Source organism: Saccopteryx bilineata, chromosome 2 (assembly GCF_036850765.1).
Source record: "Saccopteryx bilineata isolate mSacBil1 chromosome 2, mSacBil1_pri_phased_curated, whole genome shotgun sequence".
In the NCBI taxonomy this organism is placed as follows: Eukaryota; Metazoa; Chordata; class Mammalia; order Chiroptera; family Emballonuridae; genus Saccopteryx; species Saccopteryx bilineata.
In genome coordinates this window covers 134,431,360-134,456,480 of record NC_089491.1, presented here as the reverse complement: position 1 = coordinate 134,456,480, position 25,121 = coordinate 134,431,360, and the positions used below count along the sequence as shown (strand labels likewise).

The following is a 25,121-nucleotide window of genomic DNA, read 5'->3' as shown; positions in this document are numbered from 1 at the left end:
CCGGCATGCCCACCAGGGGGTGATGCTCTGCCTGTCTGGGGTGTTGCTCTGTTACAACTGGAGCCATTCTAGCGCTTGAGGTGGAGGCCATGGAGCCATCCTCAGCGCCCAGACCAACTTTGCTCCAATGGAGCCTTGGCTGTGGGAGGGGAAGAGAGAGACGGAGAGGAAGTAGAGGGGGAGGAGTGGAGAAGCAGATGGGCGTTTCTCCTGTGTGCCCTGGCCAGGAATCGACCCTGGGACTTCTTCCACATGCCGGGCCAATGCTCTATCACTGAGCCAACTGGCCAGGGCCTATCTAATGCTTTTAGTCAGTGGGTTTATTTTCTCTTTTTTATCCTTTTTCATTTTTGATGGAAACATCAACTCCCATATGTGCCTTGACCAGGCAAACCCTGGGTTTCAAACTGGCAACCTCAGTGTTCCAGGTCAGCACTTTATCTACTGCGCCACCACAGGTCAGGCTGGTAAACTTTTATATGTAACATGTATATATTGAAATGCAAATTTCTTAAGGGTACAGTTTTATGAATTTTTATACAGTAAACACCCCTATATAACCATTCTCAGGTATGGTAATAGGACATTACCATGATCCTGAAAACCTTCCTTGTGCCCTGACCCAGTTTCTCTCCCATCACTATTCTGACTCCTAGTACTATAAGTTAGTTTTGCTAGTTTGTGACTTTTATATAAATGGTATCATACAACTTGTACTTTTATACCTGACATTTCACTTAGCATTGTTTTTGAAAATCATCCACGTTGGTAGCTTGTTCTTTTACATTGTGGTACAATATTCTATTCTGTGAATATACCACAGTTTATCCATTCTGTCATTCATATATGTTTAGATTTGTTTCTAGTTACAAATAGTGCTGCTGTAAAATTCTTATATGTCTTTGATGCACATATACATACATTTTTGTTGAACATATACTTTGGAGTGGGACATCTAGGTCACAATTATGTTTACATTTCACTAGCAATATGTGAGAATCAGTTATTCCACATTCACCAATGGCCCTTTTAAAAAACTATTATGTACTTATTTTGTCATTTTGTTTATGTAGTGTATTTAATTTAGGTTTTTAAAAAATATTTATTGATTTAGAGAGAGGAGAGAGAAAGGATGGGGGGGGTGGGAATGGGAAGCATCAACTTGCTTCTTGTATGTGCCCCGACCGAGCAAGCCCAGGGTCTCAAACCAGCCACATTAGCATTCCAGGCCGACACTTTATCCACTGTGTCACCACAGGTCAGATGTAGTGTATTTAGTTTTAAAAACATGTAGAATATTTATGAACGCACCATCTAACCTAAGATGTTTAATACTGAATATTAACAGTAACTTACATATTTTTCTCTCATTAATGTCCCCTTGGCTTTCAGGGTAAATAATGTTCTAAATTTATTTTTTATTTTTATTGCCTTTCCAAATAATAGTTTTATCAGCTACATATGTATGTGTAAATAATATATTGTCTAGTGTTAATTGTATTTGAATTTTTTAAAAAGATTATATAATCTGGTAATTGATTTTCCTTTTTTTTACTCCCTTTTTTTTGAGAGTGAGAGAGACAGAACAAGAAAGAGAAGGAAGAGTGAGAAGCATCAACTCGTAGTTGCTTCACTTTAGTTGTTCATTGATTACTTCTCATATGTGCCTTGACGGGGGGGGGGGTGCTCAAGCCGAGCCAGTGACCCCTTGCTCAAGCCAGTGACCTTGGGCTTTAAGCCAGTGACTTTTGGGCTCAACCTGTGACCTTGGTATCATGTCAGTGATCCTGCGCTCAAGCCAGTGACCCCATACTCAAGCTGGTGACCTTGAGGTTTCAAATGAGGGACTTCAGCATCCCAGGTCAACGCTCTATCCAGTGCACCACTACCAGTCAGGCAATTTCTTTCTTTTTTTAGAATTTTTTATGCTTAATATTATATTGCTAATATTTATTCATAATGTTGCATATAGTTGTAGTTTACTCATTTTCTCTGCAGGATACTACTTCATTTAGTGAATATATCACAATTTATTTTTTTCCTGCCAGTGACATTTGGGTTGTTTCCATTTCTTATTGTTATGAGTGAATTCTACATGTTTTCATGTGTACCATGAGCGAGAATTTCTCTTTGTCCTTAGGAATGTAATTTCTGGGTCATAGGATTAATAAATGTTTCACTTTACAAAATAATGCCTATATTACAGAGAAGTTTTACCAATTTCACACCTATCAATAGTATATCAGAGATGAAATTATTTTCATTATGAGAGAATTTTAAATTATGACCTTAATTATTTTTAGAGATATAGGGTTATTTAGATTTTTGTTTTTGTGTGTGTGTGTTCAGTAACTTGTATTTTTCAAGAAATGTGTTCTCTAAATTTTCAAATGTATTTATATAATATTTTCTGTATTTTATTTTTGTCTGTGAGATCTATATTCTTTTTTTTTTTTTTAAGTGAGAGGAGGGGAAATAGTGAGACAGATTCCTGCATGTGCCCCCGCCAGGATCCACCCAGCAACCCCTGTCTGGGGCCAATGCTCCAGTCAAGCAATTTTTAGAGCCTGAGGCTGATGCGCTTGGACCAACCCAGCTATCCTCAGCACCTGGGGTTATGCTCGAACCATTTGAGCCACTGGCTGCGGGAGGGGAAGAGGTAGAGAAGGAGGTGAGGGAGGGGGAGAGAAGCAGATTGTCACTTCTCTTGTGTGCCGTGACCTGGAATAGAACCTGGGATGTCCATACACTAGGCTGACACTCTATCCACTGAGCAAACCAGCCAGGGCTGATTCTTTTTAAAAAAATCTTGATACAGTATTGGCATTTGTGCTTTTTTTTTTTCTTTGATCATTATTTCTAGGGTTTTTGCTGGGTCAAGATATCAATTTTTTCTTTTCATATTTTTAAAAATCTTACTGCATCAAAAATATATTTTTTTAATTTTTTTTTTTATTCATTTTAGAGAGGAAAGAGAGAGACAGAGAGAGAGAGGAGAGAGACAGGGGGGAGGAGCTGGAAGCATCAACTCCCATATGTGCCTTGACCAGGCAAGCCCAGGGTTTCGAACCGGCGACCTCAGCATTTCCAGGTCAACGCTTTATCCACTGTGCCACCACAGGTCAGGCCGTCAAAAAAATTTTTAAATTATGGTAAGATACATGTAACATAAAACTGATCATTTGAACCATGTTAAAGTATACAGTTCAGTAACATTAAGTACATTCACAGTGTTTGCAACTATCACCAATTCATCTCCAGACCCTTTTAAACTTCCCAAACTGAATTTCTGTACCCATTAAACACTTAATTCCTCATTCTCCTCTCCCTATAACCCATGGAAACTACCTTTCCAGCTACTATGAATTTAACTACTCTAAGCACCTCATACAAGTAGAGTTATACAGTATTTGTCTTTTTATGACTGGCTTGTTTCACAAGCCAGTCATAAGGACATGGCCATGTCACAGGACATGGCCATGTCCTCAGTGTTCATCCATGTTTTAGCATGTCTCAGAATTTTCTTTCTTTTTAAGCCTGAATAATAGTCTGTGTTTTATAGTTTCTTTTGACTGTCCTATATTAGATAAGAATTTATAAACTACTTGTATTATCAGTAGTGGTGGAGATGGAGAGTGTTACACCTCCCCCAAGCTGCAGAGTGAGAACCACCAATAGTGTCGTGGAATGTGTGGCCCTTTCCAAGGCCACAGCTCTTGCAGCCTGCAGATGTAAGCGCTCACATCTCCCTGTGCTTATTAACTGGTTAGGTGATCCACTGGGTGTTAGGATTCCTTCTGATAGCCTTTTGGAATGGAACAATGAGAATAACCTCAAAGAATTTTTATGTAGAATCTTCACCAACCCGTTAAGAATTTAGGACTATTAGAGCCCTGCAGTGGCATCCAGCTCACTCCTTGGCAACAGACTGAAGACTTCAGCAAACTTTCTTTAGCTGGTTAACACCATGATATCCAGGCTTGCCCTAGGTTGCACTCTTAGGAACTGGGCATTTGTGGACTCCACAGTGTACACGAATCCAGTATATGACATAACCTGGCTTGGCCTTGTATCCAAGCCTGTGCATTTTATCAGGCAGGCTTGAGATGGAGAGCCTTGTGGAGTTCAGAGAGCTGGTGGTACTGTCTGCAGTGCACCCTGGAGTAGAAAGTGCATTACGTATACCGGATTGCCTCTTTCTCTGTTGCTCCTGGGTGAACTTGTAAGTGCACGTGTGGGCTTACCTGATGGCTCTGGCCACACAGAAAAATCTCATAATTTTTTTTTTCTTTTTTCTTTTTCATTTTTCTGAAGCTGGAAACAGGGAGAGACAGTCAGACAGACTCCTGCATGCGCCCGACCGGGATCCACCCGGCACGCCCACCATGGGGCGACGCTCTGCCCACCAGGGGGCAATGCTCTGCCCATCCTGGGCGTCGCCATGTTGCGACCAGAGCCACTCTAGCGCCTGAGGCAGAGGCCACAGAGCCATGCCCAGCGCCCGGGCCATCTTTGCTCCAATGGAGCCTTGGCTGCGGGAGGGGAAGAGAGAGACAGAGAGGAAAGCGCAGCGGAGGGGTGGAGAAGCAAATGGGCGCTTCTCCTGTGTGCCCTGGCCGGGAATCGAACCCGGGTCCTCCGCACGCTAGGCCGACGCTCTACTGCTGAGCCAACCGGCCAGGGCTCATAATTTTTTTTATCACAGTATTTTTTTTTTTTTTTTTTTTTTTTTTACAGAGACAGAGAGAGTCAGAGAGAGGGATAGATAGGGATAGATAGACAGGAACAGAAAGAGATGAGAAGCATCAATCATCAGTTTTTCGTTGTGACACCTTATTTTATTTTATTTATTTATTTATTATTATTATTTTTTTTTTTTCTGAAGCTGGAAACAGGGAGAGACAGACAGACTCCCGCATGCGCCCGACCGGGATCCACCCGGCACGCCCACCATGGGGCGAAGCTCTGCCCACCCTGGGTGTCGCCATGTTGCAACCAGAACTACTCTAGCGCCTGAGGCAGAGGCCACAGAGCCATCCCCAGCGCCCGGGCCATCTTTGCTCCAATGGAGCCTCGGCTGCGGGAGGGGAAGAGAGAGACAGAGAGGAAGGCGCGGCGGAAGGGTGGAGAAGCAAATGGGTGCTTCTTCTGTGTGCCCTGGCCGGGAATCGAACCCCGGTCCTCCGCACGCTAGGCCGACGCTCTACCGCTGAGCCAACCGGCCAGCCAACTTAGTTGTTCATTGATTGCTTTCTCATATGTGCCTTGACCGTGGGCCTTCAGCAGTCCGAGTAACCCCTTGCTCGAGCCAGCGACCTTGGGTCCAAGCTGGTGAGCTTTGCTCAAACCAGATGAGCCCACGCTCAATCTGGCGACCTCGGGGTCTCGAACCTGGGTCCTCCACATCCCAGTTCGACTCTGTATTCACTGTGCCACTGCCTCGTCAGGCTATCACAACTATAGCTAGTGCTCTACTTAGTCTGTCGGACCACGATTGGTTCCGACAGACTGGTCATAACACGATTTGGTCGTAAGTTGAGTAGGCTATATGTACAGTACTGTGAAATGATGTTATAAAAATCTTTAAGTCATATTTTATCATAATTTTTTTTCACTATTATATATTATAATTTTCTTTGTTGATTTTATGCCATTTGTGTCATCTCTACACCATTTTGTTTCTTATTTTTACATTCATCAGGTTTAAGTAAAACACTGCATTAACAGTACAGCTGGTTTAATGTTTGCAAAGACAATTTCCTCTTGGTGTAGACATCTTGGAAGGGGTTTGATGAAAAATATACAAGACACAAAACACTAATCGCTGTACTGAGTCTGGGATAACAGTTGAAATGGTGCACGCAGAGATGGTAGTGCTGCCGGAAGCTGGTCCGCACTGTCCTATGCCCAGCTGGGCAACGCTTGCACTGCCAGACGCAAGCAGTAATGGCTAGTGATTGTGGTCGTAAAGTCAAATGGTCATAAGTTGCATAGGTCGTAAGTCGATCAATATTTGTATTGGCACATAGTAGATTCATGTTAAATACTTATTAGTTGATCAGTTAATAATGTTTGTTAAGTTAGCAGAGGCATTAGAAATCATTTTCTATATGCATGGAATTTCCCTTTGTGGATTGGAATCCATGAATAAAATTACTTTTAATTGCCTTGTTTTGTTTTTACCTCGTAGCAGCCTCCATTCCCTTGAGCTGCCTATGCATCAGTGCTTTGGGGAGATGGGAGGAATGGAGTTTATATATACTGTTCACAAAAATTAGGGGATTTTTTATTGCTTAATAATAATTTTGAAATATCTCCTAATTTTTGTGAGCAATGTATATGCGTGGGGGTGGGGATGAAATGATCAGTATCATTTAACACAGTTATTGAAGAATTCATATACAGTAGTTGAGGATAACCTGACTTGATTGGGTTTGGGATACAGCCACCTGCATGAGGAGGCTGAGAATACAGACAACTCTAACCACCCAGTTAGCAGTGAAATAGGAAGAGGCAAACATATATATTTCTACTCTTCCTTTTGAGGCCCCTCTACTCCCACATTGACAGCTGCCACTGATGATTAATGTTAAGCAATTTGGAGGATCCTGTGTCTTTTAATAGTAGTAAAGAGGAGTTGTGGTATCACATGGTTTCTGATTTTCTACTTAAATTGTATTTTAAATTTTCAGATTTTTTGTTTCAATTTCCAATTCTGTGTTTTACAGTTTTTATTAATAAAAAAGAATTTAGCCTGACCAGGCGGTGGCGCAGTGGATAGAGCGTCGGACTGGGATGTGGAGGACCCGGATTTGAGACCCCGAGGTCGCCAGTTTGAGCGCAGGCTCATCTGGTTTGAGCAAAGCTCACCAGCTTGGACCCAAGGTCACTGGGTCGAGCAAGGGGTTATTCCTTGGTCTGCTGAAGGCCCACGATCAAGGCACATATGAGAAAGCAATCAATAAACAACTAAGGTTTTGCAGTGAAAAACTGATAATTGGTGCTTCTCATCTTTCTCTGTTCCTGTCTGTCTGTCCCTGTCTGTCCCTCTCTCTGACTCTCTGTCTCTGTTGAAAAAAAAAGAAATTAGCCTAACCAGGCGGTAGCGCAGTGGATAGACCATTGGTTTGTGACATGTAGGATCCAGATTCAAGACCCCAAAGTTGCCGGCTTGAGCACGAGCTCATCTTTGAGCAAGGCTCACCAAGCCTGAGCCCAAGGTCACTGGCTTGAGCATGGGGTCACTTGGTCTGCTATAGTAGCCCTCCAATCAAGGCACATATGAGAAAGCAATCAATGAACAACTAAGGTGATGCAGTGAAGAATTGATATTTCTCATCTCTCTCCCTTCCTGTCTGTCTGTCCCTATCCCTCTCTCGGTCTCTCTCTGTCTAAAAATAAATAAATAAATAAATACTTAAAAAAAGAAAACTAGGCAAAGGGCCTGAATAGCTCTTCTCCAAAGAGGACATACAGATGGCCAATAGGCATATGAAAAAATTACTCAAGGTCATTAATCAGCAGAGAGATGCAAATTAAAATCACACAGACAGGAAGGGAGAGAGATGAGAAGTATCAGTTCTTTGTTGGGGCACCTTAGTTGTTCCCTGATTACTTTCTCATATGTGCCTTGACCTGGGGTCTACAGAAGAGTGAGTGAGCCAGCGACCGTGAGGTCACGTCTATGTTCCCATGCTCAAACCAACGACCTTGTGCTCAAGCTGGTGAGCCTGTGCTCATCCAGATGAGCCTGGGCTCAAGCTGGCGACTTTTTGGGGTTTCAAACCTGGGCCCTTCACGTCCCAGTTCGACGCTTTATCCACTGCACCACCACCTGGTCAGGCAGCACTTGTATCTTTATAATTTAATTCAAATTTTGCTGTTTCAGTTTTTTTTTTTAAATTAAAATTCCTTTTTGTGCTCCCCATTCATTTCTCCCCTGCCCCAGGTTTCTTGTAGCTGTATTTGAGCTGGGAAACCTGAAGAAAGATTAGAAATAGGAAATTTTAGAGGAAAAGAAAAGACCCTTGACTGAGACAGGAAGAGCAAGTAGTAAGAAAGATCTTAGGGAGTGATAAGAGGTAATATGTTAGTTTGTGAAGCAGAGATGTAGATATGATATTTGAGATAGATACTAAATAGAGGATGACTAAGAAAACATGCTTTCTGAACTAAGAAGATGGTTTGAGTCTAAGATTAAAGTTTCTAAAGGAACAAAACATTGCTTTTCATAGCTGCATTTTTTTAGAGTACTTTTCTTCTAATCACTAGTTTTGTTTAGAAAAAATACAAAATAAAACCTGTTGATTTCTCAGAAATTTTGTACTTATAGCTATTACTGTAATAGTTAATGTATGTGTTCTTTTTTTTTCCCTTCCAGAATCTCCCTGGAAAGAGACATGACTGTCTGCAATGATATTTCCTGACAAGAATTAATAGAAGGAAATGAGATCACCAATTAGAGAACAGAATTTCAAGTAACCAGGATTTTGTATTTATCTCCTCCAACTACAGACTTCTCTTGCTTGCCTTTAAATCAGAGTTCATTACATAATCAACCCAGACAAGACAAAAGAATACTTTGTTCTCTATCTTTTGAGATAAAAGAAACTGCAATGTCTAGGAAACAAAACCAGAAGGGTAAGATTATATGTGCACATAAATTGTTAAAAACATAGTTGTGGAGTAATGGTTACCATTTTATATCTATATATTTTTTAAAAACCTTCTCTCAACGTGTTTTGAATGGTTATACATTCCTTTACTCCATGCGGTGTGTAGAGGGTGTTATATTGAGTGGTATACTTGAAACCATGTCAACACAATAAAAAAAAGAAAGAAAAAAACAAAAAAAAGTTAATCTGTTAGATACATTAAGGATCTTTAGAATTTACTTGTAAATTGTTTCTTTTATATATTAAAGTTACTCTTTGTATCTAAAAAATGTCTTGATTACTGTAGATTTATAGTATGTCTTGAAATTAGATAACATCAGTTCTTCAACATTGTTCTCCTTCAATATGGTGTTAACTATTCTGGATCTTTGTCTTTTTGTATTAATTTTAGAATCAGTTTGTCAGTATTCATAAAGTAAAATACTGGGGTTTTGATTGGAATTGTTTTTAATCTAAAGACCAAGTTGGCAAGAACTAGAATCTTGACAATATTGAGTCTTCTTATCCATGAACATAGACTGTCTCTCCATTTATTTAATTCTTTTATTTCTTTCCTTAGAGTTTTGTAGTTTTCCTCATATAGGTCTTAGATATATTTTGTTAGATTTGTATTCAACTATTTTGGGGTAGTAATGTAAATGATATTGTAAATGGTTTTTTATTTTAAATTCCCCTTGTTTATTGCTGTTATATAGGAAAGTGATGGACTTTTGTATATTTCCCTTACATCCTGCAACCTTGATATAATCATTATTAGTTTCAGATGTTTTATTTTATTTTATTTTTTAAAGAGACAGAGTCAGAGAGAGGGATAGATAGGGACAGACAGACAGGAACGAAGAGATGAGAAGCATCAATCATTAGCTTTTCATTGCAACACCTTAGTTGTTCATTGATTGCTTTCTCATATGTTCCTTGACCGTGGGGGCTACAGCAGACCAAGTAACCCCTTGCTCGTGCCAGCAACCGTGGGTCCAAGCTGGTGAGCTTTTGCTCAAACCAGATGAGCCCGCGCTCAAGCTGGCGACCACGGGGTCTCAAACCTGGGTCCTCGGAATCCCAGTCCGACACTCTATCTACTACACCACCGCCTGGTCTGGCCAGAAGTTTTAAATAACATTTACTTTAAAAATTTATTATTGCCTGACCTGTGGTGGCGCAGTGGATAAAGCGTCAGCCTGGAAATGCTGAGGTCACCAGTTCGAAACCCTGAGCATGCCTGGTCAAGGCACATATGGGAGTTGATGCTTCCAGCTCCTCCCCCCCTTCTCTCTCTCTGTCTCTCCTCTCTTTCTCTCTCTCTCTCTCCCTCTCCTCTCTAAAATGAATAAATAAAAAAATTTTAAAAAAATTTATTATTGAAAATTTCAACTTATAAAAAATAGAATAGTGTGGTGCATTCCCCTATACCCAGAACTCAGGTCCAGTAATGAATAAAACATGACCAGTCTTTTTTGTCTATATTTAACTCTCACCTCCAGTGGATTATTATTATTTTTAATGTTCAATGATCTATTAACTTTTTATTGGCCTCCTGTCTTCACAAGGGGTGCCCTACTTTTGCTGCCTTTAATGCCTCAGACCTTTGCTTTTATTGACCTCAGACACCACTTTACTGTCCACAGTCCTGAAGGTGTTGGTCTTTTGGATGGATTGTATAGAATTGCTATTGTTTAGGGCATCACAAGGATCAAAGTCTTCCCCTTCGTCCAGCAGGCAGTGGTAGGTGGGGATCTCAGCCTCCAGTTTGACCTCCAGCAAGGCCTTGTATTCCTGGACCTGGCGCTGCCCCTCTGTCCAGATCTGGGCCTTACTCTGACTCCAGATGCAGCAGGATCCCATTGAGCTGTTCCATCTGTATGGCATAGTGTGTCTCTACCTCCCTTAGGCTGTTCTCCAAACTGGCCTTCAAATTTCTCATCAGGTCCAATCAATCTCCAAAGACTCAATCGTATACCTTAGCTCTGTGTCATCTCAGCAGCTCCTATCTCAGAGGTCTGTGAAGTGACCACTGTGGTGCTCTCCTCCATCTGCTGGGACAGGTATTTGTCTATTCATTCTCTTGGTTCTTTTTTTTTTTTTTTTTTTTTTTTTTTTTTTTTTACAGAAGCAGAGATAGACAGGGACAGACAGACAGGAACGGAGAGAGATGAGAAGCATCAAATCATCAGTTTCTCGTTGCGTGTTGCGACTTCTTAGTTGTTCATTGATTGCTTTCTCATACGTGCCTTGACCGTGGGCCTTCAGCAGACCGAGTAACCCCTTGCTGGAGCCAGCGACCTTGGGTCCAAGCTGGTGAGCTTTTTGCTCAAGCCAGATGAGCCTGCGCTCAAGCTGGCGACCTCGGGGTCTCGAACCTGGGTCCTTCCGCATCCCAGTCCGATGCTCTATCCACTGCGCCACCACCTGGTCAGGCCATTCTCTTGGTTCTTTCTAGTCAGCTCATCATACTGGTCCCAGATGTTTGCCATAATCATGCCGAAGTCCTGAGATATGGGGGCATCCAACTTCACGGTCAACCCATATTTGACAGTCTGCTATTTTTTTTTTTTTGGGGGGGGTGACATCAATAAATCAGGGTACATATATTCAAAGAAAACATTTCCAGGTTTTCTTGTCATTTAGTTCTGTTGCATACCCATCACCCAAAGAGAGATCGTCCTCTGTCACCCTCTATCTAGTTTTCTTTGTATTGGTAGTCTGCTTTTGCAGACCATTTACTTCCTCCTTGTGGTTCTTTTTCATGAAAAGCAGCTCTTCCTTAAGAGTCTCAATTTCTGTCTTCAGCTGCAGCTGAGTGATACTGGTATCATCGGTGACCTTTCAGAGCCCACTGATGTCACTCTTCACAGACTGGTATATAGCCATCTCTGTCTCATACGTGACCTGAAGTCATAAGTGGCAGGATGACCACTGTCAACCTGCAGAATGATGTGGGCATTTCCACAGAACTTGCAAAGATCTGAGCCCTCAGGTCCTCCTTGGTTTTGATATAATGCCTTGAAGTCTCTGACCTGGGGTCCCTTCTTCTCCAGATGTTCCCAGATTTCAGTCTCTAGTCTCTGATCATCAGCCTTCAGGCTTCTCACTCTCTCCTGGTAGGAGGACTAGTGATCATTCAGGCATTGCATAGTCTCCTCACCCTGGATGCCCACTATGCCCATCAGACCCCTGACCATCCCCACTGCCAGGCCCCTAGACCTCCAGCCACCCTGCACGCTGGTGGAATGGTACATGGACATCCAGGAGCCAGAGCCCCCTGTATCTGCATAGACACTGGCTGTGCTGCTGTCTGTGCCAGTGGCTGGGTGACTGCATGGAATCCAAGGTTCAGTAGTTTGTGGAGAAGCTGGAGCACGTGCCGAAGCTCATGTTGTTCAAGGAGGAAGGTGAGAAGCCAAGAGTCAGATTCAAGCCACCCCTAGTGGATTATTTTGAAGAAGTATCTGATATCTCAGAGAAAGACTTTTTAAACAGACATGAAAAGGACTAGTCATAAAGAAAAAGAATTACTGTCACTGCATTATTGCATTAAAATCAAGAACTTACCTCATGAAAAGGCACAGTTAAGAGAGTATAAAGGTCACAGAATGGAAAAAGAAATTTTCATCCTGTTTAAAGAATAGAGAACTACTACAGATGAATAAGAAAAAGACAACTCTGCCTCTGCCTTCTAACACTGAGCAAGAGTAGGCATATCAGAAAAAAGAATATCAAAGAGGCTGACATATGTTTTGTTGTTGTTGTTTTGGCTTAAACAACAGAAATGTATTTTGTCACAGTTCTGCAGCCTGAAAGTCCAAGATCAAGATGTTGGCATGTTTGATTTCTCCTGAGGCCTTGCACCTTGGTTGCAGATGGCTGCCTTTGCTGTGTCTTCACATGGTCTTTCCTCTGTGCCTGCACATCATAGAGTGTCTCTGCATCTTGATCTCAGTGGTTTTGATTGGCATTTCCCTGATGATAAGTGATATTGAACACCTTTTAAAATTTTTTTTTTGTATGTGTGACAGAGTCAGAGAGAGGGACAGACAGAGCAGACAGACAGGAAAGGAGAGAGACGAGAAACATCAATTCTTCATTGCGGCTCCTTAGTTGCTCATTGACTGCCTTCTCTCATGTGCCTCGACCAGGGGGCCACAGCAAACCAAGTAACCCCTGCTTGAGCTGGCGACCCCAGGCCCAAGCTGGTGAGCCCTGTTCAAACCAGATGAGCCCATGCCCAAGCCGGCGACCCCAGGGTCTCGAACCTGGGTCCTCTGCATCCCAGTCCAACGCCCTATCCACTGCGCCACCGCCCAATCAAGCTTGAACACCTTTTTATATATCTGTAGGCCATCTGTATGTCTTCTTTTGGAAAATATGTATTTAGATCCTCTTCTCAGCTTTTAATCAGATTGTGGGTTTTTTTGCTATTGAGTTGTATGAGCTCTTTATATATTTTAGATATTGATCCCTTATTTTATATAATAACATATGTAAAGGTACTCAGTCTCTTTAGAAATGAGTGGAAATGCAAATTAAAATAATGAGATACTATTTCTTTTCTACTAAAGTGGCTAACATTTTTAAAAAGATTAATAATACCAAGATAGTGAGTATGTGGAACAATAGAAACTTAAAAACTGCTAATGGAAGTTTAAATTGGTATTTTGAAAAAACTATTTGACACTATGTACTCAAGTTGAAGATACACAGACCTTGTTCCTGGGTACATTCAGCAGAAATGCATTCCCAAGTACACCAGGAGATTTTTACAAGAGTATACAGCATTGTTTGGCCGGAAACTAGAAGCAACCCAATTTTCCATCACTATCAGAATAGATGAACAATGGCATAATCCTACAATGAAATACTGTATTTTTCATTCCATAAGATGCACTTTTTTCCCCTCAAAAGTGGAGGGGAAAATGCCTGTGCATCTTACGGAGTGAAAGATACAGTATTTTATTAAATATTTTAACACACCATTTGGTTCAGAATATTTTTTTTTTCTTATTTTTCCTCCTTAAAACCCTGGGTGTGTCTTATCGTCAGGTGAGACTTATGGAGCGAAAAATGTGGTATTATCCACCAAGGAAAATAAACTATATTTACTAGTAAGAACATGTATCAATTTTATAAAGACAATGTTGAATAAAACAAGCCATGCACCAAAAAATAAAATACATATGGAACTATTCTTTTTATAGACAAAAGTAAAAGTGTACCATAATACTTGGGTACATGTTCTTAGGTGGTATCAACTATAGAGAAAGGAGGTTTAGAGAGTGGATTAGTGAGTGAATTAGAGGAGATGATGGAGGTGTGCATGAGGAAGATTTCTGGGGTCCTAGAAGTGTTTTATTTCTTAGCCTGGGAAGTAGTATTTGGGTGTTTGACATAAATTATCAAGCAGTAGTACTTTGTGTATGTGCTGTTAATGTTATATTTCACAAAATATTTTTAAAGAGAAGACATTTCCTTAGGACAGAATGTGCTTAAACAAGTGTGTTATTTAAGAAGTGAGTTTCCTACTTGCACAAGTATAAATAACACTGAAAAACTAGGATTCACCTTGTGGTAATTATAACAACTATTTGGAAATAGAAACATTTATAATTAAAGTAGCTTATTGATCTGTAAGTCAGTTTAAGAAAGCAAAAGCTAATTTAATTCTTATTTACATGAGGCTAATGAGGGACAGATTTTGCAGTGCTGTGGTTTTGTGAGAAGGGTGATTTTATTGGACACAGAAGCATGTGATTAGAATTGACTTGTTCATTTCTGTAGTTTGAAGCAAGGTGATGGGATGGTGTGCAGAGGGACAACATTGGCTATTTGACAGGTCTAGAAGGAAAATTTCCAAAGCAAAGTCTTTTACAATGACAAGAGTGTATCTGTACAAGTTCTAAAAAGATTATTTCCTCTTCCTCACTCTCCTTCAGATTCTCAACAATTCTATCATTTAGTCTGTACAGATCTTTGTATTGAAGATTTGTTTGACTTTTAAATATCACAGGTTTTTTTTTTTTTTTGTGGTGAAAGAGACAGAGAGTCAGAGAGAGGGACAGACAGACAGGAAGGGAGAGAGATAAGAAACATCAATTTTTCGTTGCAGCTCCTTAGTTGTTTATTGATTGCTTTCTCATATGTACCTTGATGGGGAGGGGGGTTACAGCAGACCCAGTGATCCCTTACTCGAGCCAGTGACCTTGGGCTCAAGCTGCTGAACCTTGCTCAAACCAAATGAGCCTGTGCTCAAGCAAGTGACCTCAGGGTCTCGAACTTGGGTCCTCTGTGTCCCAGTCTGACGCCCTATCCACTGCGCCACCGCCTGGTCAGGCAATATCACAGTTCTTAAATGTTTTAATTTTTTTGACTTACAGAATTGAATTTCCTGGAATAGTTGATAGAATTGTTGAGAGTCTGAAAGACAGTGAGGAGTAGGAAATAATTTTTTTAAAAAAAGGTATGCATTCAACTCACCTAATCCAGTGGTCCCCAACCCCTGGGCCACGGGCCAGTACCAGCCCGTGGGCCATTTGGTACTGGTCCGCAGAGAAAGAATAAATAACTTACATTATTTTCATTTTACTTATATTTAAGTCTGAACGATGTTTTATTTTTTAAAAATGACCAGATTCCCTCTCTTACATCCGTCTAAGACTCACTCTTGACGCTTGTCTCGGTCACGTGATACATTTATCTGTCCCACCCTAAAGGCCGGTCTGTGAAAATATTTTCTGACATTAAACCAGTCCGTGGCCCAAAAAAGGTTGGGGACCACTGACCTAATCGATCTAAGTCTGGAAGTATGGCACATGCTGCAAATAACATTCAAGAATAACAATCCCATAAAATAGAAGATCCTATTAAATAGAAAAAATGTTAGTGATATCTAAAAATGAGGATTTGGCTTGTAAGAGGGACTGAAAATAGGCCCTTAGTAACTGAAAGTATGTTTTTCTTCAGACTGAATTGACCGGCTCACACAGAGGTATTTTATAAGACATGATTTATTTGCAGACTGATTTTTCTGGCTTTTAGATTATCCAGGTTTTTCCCTCTGTTTTTTTTTCTTTTTTAATTCAGTGGGAGGAGGGGAGGCAGAGAGACAGACTCCCGCAGGTACCTCGACTGAGATCCACCTGCCAAGCTCACTAGGGGGCAATGCTCTGCCCATCTGGGGTGTTGCTCTATTGCTCTGCAGCTGAGCTCTTCCTGAGGCGGAGATCATGGAGCCATCCTCAGTGCCCAGGGCCAACTTGCTCCAATTGAGCCATGGCTGTAGGAAGAGAAGAGAGAAAAAAGCGAGAGAGAGAGGGGTAGAGAAGCAGATGGTCACTTCTCTTGTGTGCCCTGATCAGGAATAGAACCTGGGACATCCACATCCTGGATTGATACTCTACCACTGAGCCAACCAGCCAGGGCCCTTTCCCCCTATTTTTATTGGCTGTCCATCTTTTAGTCATATCACAATTTAATTTTACCTGTCCCAAAAGAAAGGGAAAGATTAGCAAGTAGAAAGGTAAAAACTCATATCACTTGGAATTAAAGACTTAACTAAATATTTTAATTTTTATTCCATTTTAGTTACTCTTTTCTTTAAAAAGCCTGAATGTTGATTCTAACAGATATCAAAATAACCATCATGTGACTTCATGAATTTTCTAATTAACCGTTTGAATTCATGTAATCCTTGGGCCTACAAAGTTTTTTGAATAAAACTAGCTCAGAGGTGATCAAGAATCAGCAGAGAATATGTATTGATGTATTCTTAGTAATGCAAAATGAATTTGTTTGTTTTTTAAATTACAGTTCTTAAATTCTTTTTTTTGTCTTACAAAATTGAATTTCTTGGAACAACTGGTAGAATTAATTCCTAAGAATCTGAAGAATAATAAAGAATAGGAAAAAAATTTTTAATGTTCATTTTATTGATTTGAGAGAGAGAGGAAGGGGAAGGAGAGAGACAAGAACATCAATCTTTTCCTGTCTGTACACTGACTGGGCATCAAACCAGTAACCTCTGCTCTTCCAGACAATGCTCTAACCAACTGAGCTATCTGGCCAGGGCGGAAACAAATTTTTTTTAATCATTTATTTTATTTTATATGTGGGAAAACTAATTTTTTGGGGGGGGGTATTTTTCTGAAATTGGAAACGGGGAGGCAGTCAGACAGACTCCCGCATGCGCCTGACCGGGATCCACCCAGCATGCCCACCAGAGGGTGATGCTCTGCCCATCTGGGGCGTCGCTCTGTTGCAACCAGAGTCATTCTAGCACCTGAGGCAGAGGCCATGGAGCCATCCTCAATGCCCGGGCCAACTTTGCTCCAATGGAGCCTTTGCTGTGGGAGGGGAAGAGAGAGACAGAGAGGAAGGAGAGGGGGAGGGGTGGAGAAGCAGATGGGCGCTTCTCCTGTGTGCCCTGGCCGGGAATCGAACCCGGGACTCCTGCACGCCAGGCCGACGCTCTACCACTGAGCCAACTGGCCAGGGCTTAGAAAACTAATTTCAATTCAAACTAATTGAAATGACATTGAGACAGAAGAATTTGGGCATTAAAATCAATATTGCCTCTTGACTATTCTCTACAGTGTATTACTAAGAAGGTTTTTGAAAGGTGGACTGAGTTTTCTATCCAATCACCATTCATGGAAGAATTAACAATTATTATTGGAACCAGCAAACCTCTTAAACAGTGAGACCCTCAAGAATTCTTGGAACCTAAAAAATAAAAGCTTATTTTGTTGCCCTTGCTGAAAACCTGATATTATCCAGTTTTTTTTATTAGAGTGATTAAAGTAGTATTTAATTGCTTGCTGTATCTTTGTAAAAACCCTAATTTCCCATTCTACCTGGAAAAATCAGAACTCATCATAGAAGTCTGGAAATTTCCCCGTGTAAGTGCTTTGTCTTTATAAGAAAAGGCCCAGTATCCTTTAGAATGTAGTTGAAGAAGCACTCAAAGGAACAAAGTAAAGAAAAATATTTAATCATCTATTAACACAGAAAACAGGAAGATAAAAGGCTGCTTAAAAAGAAAAAGGGCCCTGGCACTCAGTTTGTTAAGCATCATCCAGAAGCACAGAGGTTGCCAGTTCGATCCCCAATCAGAGCACATACAGGAACAGCTTGATGTTCCTGTCTCTCTCTCTCTACCCGCCTTCCTCTCCCAAGACAATCAATAAAAATTTTTTAATTAAAAAAAGGGGCTGCTTTTATAATTGAAGACACACTTAGGTTGATCAGTTGAAGTGTGGATTTTTCTGAACATGTAACCACAGTAGTCATCTGAGATGGCAGTTGATGAGATTGGACTGAGAGGATTTGTGTGTTTGGCCATTGGTAGCCAAGATGGAGTTTCTTTTTTTCTTTTTTTTTTACTTTTTAAATTTTTTTTTAGCAAGAGGAAAGAGAGAGAAGGGCAGCTTTTTATTTTTTAAGAGGAAGCTTACAGTTTGAGAATAAATGACAGATGATCATCACACTTGTTAGATTATCCTTTCTTTTTTTTTTTTACCACTTTTTTTTTTTTTTGTATTTTTCTGAAGCTGGAAACGGGGAGAGACAGTCAGACTCCCGCATGCACCCGACCGGGATCCACCCGGCACGCCCACCTGGGGCTACGCTCTGCCCACCAGGGGGCGATGCTCTGCCCCCTCCGGGGTGTCGCTCTGCCGCGACCAGAGCCACTCCAGTGCCTGGGGCAGAGGCCAAGGAGCCATCCCCAGCGCCCGGGCCATCTTTGCTCCAATGGAGCCTTGGCTGCAGGAGGGGAAGAGAGAGACAGAGAGGAAGGAGGGGGGCGGGGTGGAGAAGCAAATGGGCGCTTCTCCTATGTGCCCTGGTGGGGAATCGAACCCGGGTTCCCCGCACGCCAGGCCGATGCTCTACCGCTGAGCCAACCAGCCAGGGCTAGATTATCTTTTTGGATAGGCTTCCTCATCTCAGGGCTTACCAGCATTTATTTTGATCTTACCTCTGTAGCCTCGCTTTGGCAATGGCAAAATGTTAATAATTTTGTTGCCCAGATTGTTTTATATATGTGTAAGGAATATCAGTGAGTAATAACAAGACTGAGATCCTTTGAAGAAAGGTAATATACCAAAATACTCTTAAAATAATGGCAACTTGAGAACCATTATGTTTGGTGAGTTACTGTTTAAATTCCAAAGAAGGCATATCAGATGGCCAACAGGTACCATATTTCCCCATGTATAAGATGCTCCCATATACAGTGTGTCCATAAAGTCATGGTGCACTTTTGACCAGTCACAGGAAAGCAACAAAAGATGATAGAAATGTGAAATCTGCACCAAATAAAAGGAAAACTCCCAGTTTCTGTAGGATGATGTGGCAGCATGTGCGCATGCACAGATGATGATGTAACATCGTGTATACAGCAGAACAGCCCATGGCTCTGCCAGTCGATATGTGGACGGTACAGAGGAAAGTTCAGTGTGTTCTGTAGCTCGTTAAATTTGAATCCATGACCAAAGTGCAACATGAATATCTGTGCATTTATAACAAAGCGCCACCACATAGGAATAACATTACTTGGTGGGATAAGCAGTTGAAGGAAACTGGCAGTTTGGTGGAGAAACCCCGTTCTGGTAGGCCATCAGTCAGGGACGAGTCTGTAGAGGCTATACGGGATAACTACCTAAGGAGCCCTAAAAAATCTGTGCTTGAGCCCACATTGAACTGCACTGAATAGGTATGAAACCGGGAGAGTTTTCCTTTTATTTGGTGCAGATTTCACATTTCTATCGTCTTTTGTTGCTTTCCTGTGACCAGTCAAAAGTGCACCATGACTTTACAGACACACTGTATAAGACGCACTTTAATTTTGGGACCTGAAATTGGGGGGGGGGGAATGTATTACATAAAGTAAACATATTACATAAAGTTACTGAGCTCAAGTTTTATTCATCATAAAATTCATACAACTCCTCATCACTGTCAAATCTCCCATCCATTAGTTTGTCCTCATCTGTGACTGATGACAAATCACTGTCTTCAACAATGAGTGCAAAAACAAGCATGAAAAAGTGGGAAATGCAAGTAAAAAAGTCTATAACCACTGTATAAGACGCACCTAGTTTTTAGACCCCAAATTTTTTGGGAAAGTATGCTTCTTAAACATGGGGAAATAATGGTATATGAAAAGGTACTCAGCCTCACTAATCATCAGAGAAATGCAAATCAAAACGACAGTTCTCACACCTGTTTGAATGGCTATTATCAAAAAGACAAGAAATAAGAAGTGTTGTACAGGATGTCGAGAAAAGGAAACCTTGTATTGGTGGAATGTAATTGGTGCAGCCACTATGGAAAATAGTGTGGAGTTACCTCAAAAAATTAAAAATTTAACTACGGTAAGATCCAGCAGTTCTACTTCTGGGTATTTATCTGAAGAAAACAAAAACACTAACTCAAGAAGATATGCACCCTATGTTCATTGTAGCATTATTTACAATAGTTAAGATGGAAACAACCTGGCCCTGGCCGGTTGGCTCAGTGGTAGAGCGTCGGCCTGGCGTGTGGGGGACCCGGGTTCGATTCCCGGCCAGGGCACATAGGAGAAGCGCCCATTTGCTTCTCCAACCCCCCCACCCCCTCCTTCCTCTCTGTCTCTGTCTTCCCCTCCCGCAGCCAAGGCTCCACTGGAGCAAAGATGGCCCGGGCGCTGGGGATGGCTCCTTGGCCTCTGCCCCAGGCGCTAGAGTGGCTCTGGTTGCAGCAGAGCGACGCCCCGGAGGGGCAGAGCATCGCCCCCTGGTGGGCAGAGCGTCGCCCCTGGTGGGCATTCCAGGTGGATCCCGGTCGGGCACATGCGGGAGTCTGTCTGACTGTCTCTCCCCATTTCCAGCTTCAGAAAAAAAAAAAAAAAAAAAGATGGAAACAACCTAAGTGTTCATTAATGGATGAATAGATAAAGAAAATGTGACATATCATTATTATTCATTCATGAAAAGAAGAAAATCTTGCCATTTGTGACAATATGGGTGGACCTTGAGAGCATTATGCTAAGTGAAATAAATCAGACAGAGAAAGACAAATATATGTGGAATCTGAAAAATAATAAATAAACCTAGTTCATAGATATAGAAAATAGATTGATGATTACCAGGATTAGGGGTGGGTGGATCTGGGGTGGAGTGAAATGGGTAAAGAGGGTCAAAAGGTGCACACACAGTTATAAGTCCTGAAGCTGTAATGTACGGGATGGTGACTCTAGTTAATTATACTGTATTGCATACTTGAAAGTTGCTAAAAGAGCCTGACCAGGTGATGGCATAGTGGACAGAGCGTCAACCTGGGACAATGAGGACCCAGGTTTGAAACACAGGTCACTGGCTTGAGCAGTGCTCTCCAGCTTGAGTGTGGGGTTGCAAGCTTGAATGTGGAATCATAGACATGACTCTGTGGTCTCTGGCTTGAGCCCAAAGGTTGCTGGCTTAAAGCCCAAGGTTGCTGGCTTGAGCCCAAGGTCACTGATTTGAGCAAGGGGTTATTCTGCTGTAGCCTCCTACTCAAGGCACATATGAGAAAGCAATCAATGAATGATTTAAGTGCCACAACTACAAATTGATGCTTCTCATCTCTCTCCCTTTATGTTTGTCTCTGTCTGTCCCTCTGTTTCTCTCTCTCTCGCTGTCACTTGTGTGCACTGAAAAACAAAGTAAAAAAATTTAATTTTTAAAAATAAAACTGTAGGCCCTGACTGGTTTGCTCAGTGGTGGAGCATCGACCTGGTGTGTGGATGTCCTGGGTTTGATTCCAGGGCAGGGCACACCCGAGAAGCGCCCATCTGCTTCTCCACTCCACCCCCTTTCACTTCTCTCTCTTTCTCTCTCTCTCTCTTTTCCTCCAGCCATGGCTCAGTGGGAGCGAGTTGGCCCTGGGCACTGAGGTTGGCTCTATGGCCTCTGCCTCAGTCACTAAGAAGGGCTCATTAGCTGAGCAATGGAGCAACACCCCAGATGGGCAGAGCATTCCCGCTAGTGGCCTTGCCAGGTGGATCCTGGTCAGGGTGGATGCAGGAGTCTGTCTCTGCCTCCCCTCCTCTCACTGAATAAAAAGATAAATAAGTAAAGTTGCTAAAAGAGTAAGTCTCATCACAAGAAAAAATATTGTAACCATGGGAGTACTTACAACATTGAAGCTGTATCATTTGGCTAACCTGTGGCAATTCTAGAAGGTTGCTGGATAGTATTTTGGCTTTATAGGTTTTTATTTTTATATACTATGTCTCTTCAGTTTTTAAAGAAAATTGGGAATTATGTAGTCACCTTGGAAACTCAGGCTTAAATAATGAGTTTGTTTAAGACAACCTTATTTTTTATTTGTGAACTCTCTTAAAACTGCTGGCATTACAAAGGTTAAATCCATATGAATTCATGGTTCATTGGTAATTGGCAAGCATTGTTTCTCTCTCTTTTTTTTTGGTATTTTTCCGAAGTTAGAAGCAGGGAGGCAGTCTGACAGACTCTCGCATCCCCCCGACTGGGATACACCCAGCATGCTCACCAGGGGCAATGCTCTGCCCATCTAGGGCGTTGCTCTGTTGCAGCTGGAGCCATTCTAGCACCTGAAGCAGAGGCCATGGAGCCCAGGCCAACTTTGCTCCAATGGAGCCTTGGCTGCGGGAGGGAAAGAGAGAAATAGAAAGGAGAGGGCAGGCCCTGGCCGGTTGGCTCAGCGGTAGAGCATCGGCCTGGCGTGCAGAGGACTCGGGTTCGATTCCTGGCCAGGGCACATAGGAGAAGCACCCATTTGCTTCTCCACCCCCCCTTCTTCTCTGTCTCTCTCTTCCCCTCCTGCAGCCAAGGCTCCATTGGAGCGGAGATGGCCCGGGCGCTGGGGATGGCTCCTTGGCCTCTGCCTCAGGTGCTAGAGTGGCTCTGGTTGCAGCAGAGCGACGCCCCGGAGGGGCAGAGCATCCCCCCTGGTGGGCAGAGCATCGCCCCTGGTGGGCGAGCTGGGTGGCTCCTGGTCGGGCGCATGCGGGAGTCTGTCTGACTGTCTCTCCCCGTTTCCAGCTTCAGAAAAATGCAAAAAGGAAAAAAAAGAAAAAAAAATTTAAAAAAGGAGAGGGGCAAAGGTGGAGAAGCAAATGGGCACTTCTCCTGGGTGTCCTGACCAGAAATCGAACCTGGGACTTCCACACACCGGACAGATGCTCTACCGCTGAGCCAACCAGCGAAGGCCGCATTGTTTCTCTTGGAATGACACATACATTGTATTCATATCCTCTTTTTCACTTTTAGTACCAAAATGTGTTAGCTTTCTAACTTATAAGTTATCAGTTTTCTATACTAACTAGAAAGTATTTGAAAACATGGAATAAAGATTGAGCTTTATATCTTTAAAGGAACTTTAAAGATATCTGTAATAATAGCAAAGAAATTTGGAAAATGTACTAGAAGTGCTGTATTTTTCAAACCCCTGTTCCTTTCAGGTTGTTATAACAAAATGGGTGGCTTATAAACAACAAATTAATTTCTCACAGTTGTAGAAGCTAGAAGTCTGAGATCTGATTGTCAGCACGGTCAGTGAGGACCCTCTTCTGGCTCGTAGACTTCTCTTTGTGTCTGATCATGGTGGCAAGGGATAGGGAGATCTGTGTAATTGATTGCTTTTTTTTTTTTAACTTTTTTGAAAAATTCTTTCTTCAGATTTTATTTATTCATTTTAGAGAGAGGAGAGAGAGAGAAGGGAGGAGGAACAGGAAGTGTTAACTCCCATATGTGCCTTGACCAGGCAAGCCCAGGGTTTCAAACCAGTGACCTCGGCATTCCAGGTCAACGCTTTATCCACTGCGCCACCACAGGTCAGGCTGTGCAATTGCTTTTGTAAGAGCTCTAATCCTATTCATGAGGGCTCTGCTCTTATGATTTATTTACCTTCCAAAGGCTTCAACTACTAATACCATAATTTTAGGATTTTGACATGAATTTGGGGAGGCACACAAATGTTCAGACCATAACAACCCTTTTTTTTTCCTCAAAAAAATTTCCCTCTTACTTGCCTTGTTGAAATTCTAAGCCCTATGCTACTCCCAACTATGGTGCATGGAACAGCAATGTTGCTACCACCAGGGAATAAAAAATATCAGGCCACAGTACTGAATCAGAACCTTCATTTTAAGCTAAGATTCCCCAGATAAGTATACAACAGCGGAATTTGAGAAGCATTTTAACCATTTCTTGGATTGCATCTCATTGTATTAAAACAAATTTTTCAAGTGTTTAAAGCTGAGGTAATTTATTGATCAGATTGTCTCATTTAAAGAAATTGATTAAATTTGCAGATAGCCTTTTCTTTGTAAGTACAGGGAAACCAAACTCTTTCTGTGATCAAGTGCATGAAACTAAGTTTTTCCATGTTCTGGTAATGTAAACTCAGATATATTGCCTTGTCAAGTGTTATAATGGGGACACAAACATGAATGTATCCATGGAGTTCATTGTCTCAAGACATGATGTGTGTGATGCAGTCTAGGAGATTGGAGATTAAATTCACTATCATGTTATTGCTATTGTTAACATCACAGAAGCTCTCATCCTCACGTTTTCAGATTTGTTAGTGTTGAATTTTACCTTGGGGAGCCACTTTCAACATTTCTAGAGGGCCTTTTAAATTTATTTAAAATAGTTAATAAAGATATCAAGGATTACTAGACAGTTTAATATAGTTGATGTATTCAATATCTTTCTCAAGCTGTGACAGTTTATGTTAAAGTCAAATTTTATCTAAATGTAGTTATCAGTTATCTATATAATAGTAGAATTTGCAAAGTTCTTAACTTTAAAGCAGGAAAACAGCTGGTATAGGTCCTTCCATTTGGGGGATGGATCACATGTCAGTTTTGAATCTTGTTGAATATGTTTTTTCCTTCTCATTTCAGATTCATCAGGATTCATTTTTGATTTACAGTCCAATACTGTACTGGCCCAGGGAGGAGCTTTTGAGAACATGAAAGAGAAGGTATGATTAGTTACTATACATTAGCGATTTATAACTGGTGTACCACAGAATTTTAAAACGTGCCATACCTGACTATATAGAGTCAGGGGCACTGACCTCTTGTCCCTTATCAAATAAAAAAATGACAACAGGCCTAGGCCGGTTGGCCCAGTGGTATAGAGTAGGCCCTGTGTGTGGAAGTCCTGGGTTCAATTCCCAGTCAGGGCATGCAGGAGAAGCGACCATCTGCTTCTCCACCCTTCCTCCTCCCCTTTTTCTCTTTCTCTCTCTCTCTCTCTCTCTCTCTCTCTCTCTCTCCCACAGCCATGGCTCGAATATTTTTTTTTTTTTGTATTTTTCTGAAGCTGGAAATGGGAAGAGACAGTCAGACAGACTCCTGCATGCGCCCGACCGGGATCCACCCGGCATGCCCACCAGGGGTGACGCTCTGCCCACTAGGGGGTGATGCTCTGCCCCTCCAGGGCA

The 25,121-nt window shown here is 41.8% G+C and overlaps 2 protein-coding genes and 2 pseudogenes across 3 annotated transcripts in view; 2 read left to right on the top strand and 2 right to left on the bottom strand.

Moving 5' to 3' along the window:
• Window positions 1–8,508, top strand: part of DNAJC22 (DnaJ heat shock protein family (Hsp40) member C22) — a 93,982-nt gene extending 85,474 nt beyond the window's left edge. Inside the window, exon 4 of the mRNA XM_066257932.1 lies at window positions 8,381–8,508. The gene's annotated coding sequence lies outside the window, so the exon portion shown is untranslated. The remainder of the gene's footprint in view (window positions 1–8,380) is intronic.
• Window positions 1–25,121, top strand: part of SPATS2 (spermatogenesis associated serine rich 2) — a 142,112-nt gene that overhangs the window by 58,156 nt on the left and 58,835 nt on the right. Inside the window, exons 2-3 of one of the 2 annotated variants that reach the window (XM_066257928.1) lie at window positions 8,381–8,477; window positions 24,577–24,656. In XM_066257928.1, coding sequence (XP_066114025.1) covers window positions 24,645–24,656 — 12 coding nt within the window. In that variant the 5' untranslated portion in view covers window positions 8,381–8,477; window positions 24,577–24,644. Of the gene's footprint in view, window positions 1–8,380; window positions 8,478–8,519; window positions 8,641–24,576; window positions 24,657–25,121 lie in introns of those variants that run through there. The other variant, XM_066257927.1, reaches the window with a different exon arrangement.
• On the bottom strand, window positions 3,614–5,516 carry LOC136323717 (large ribosomal subunit protein eL15-like; annotated as a pseudogene).
• Window positions 10,245–12,047, bottom strand: LOC136322964 (keratin, type I cytoskeletal 18-like; annotated as a pseudogene).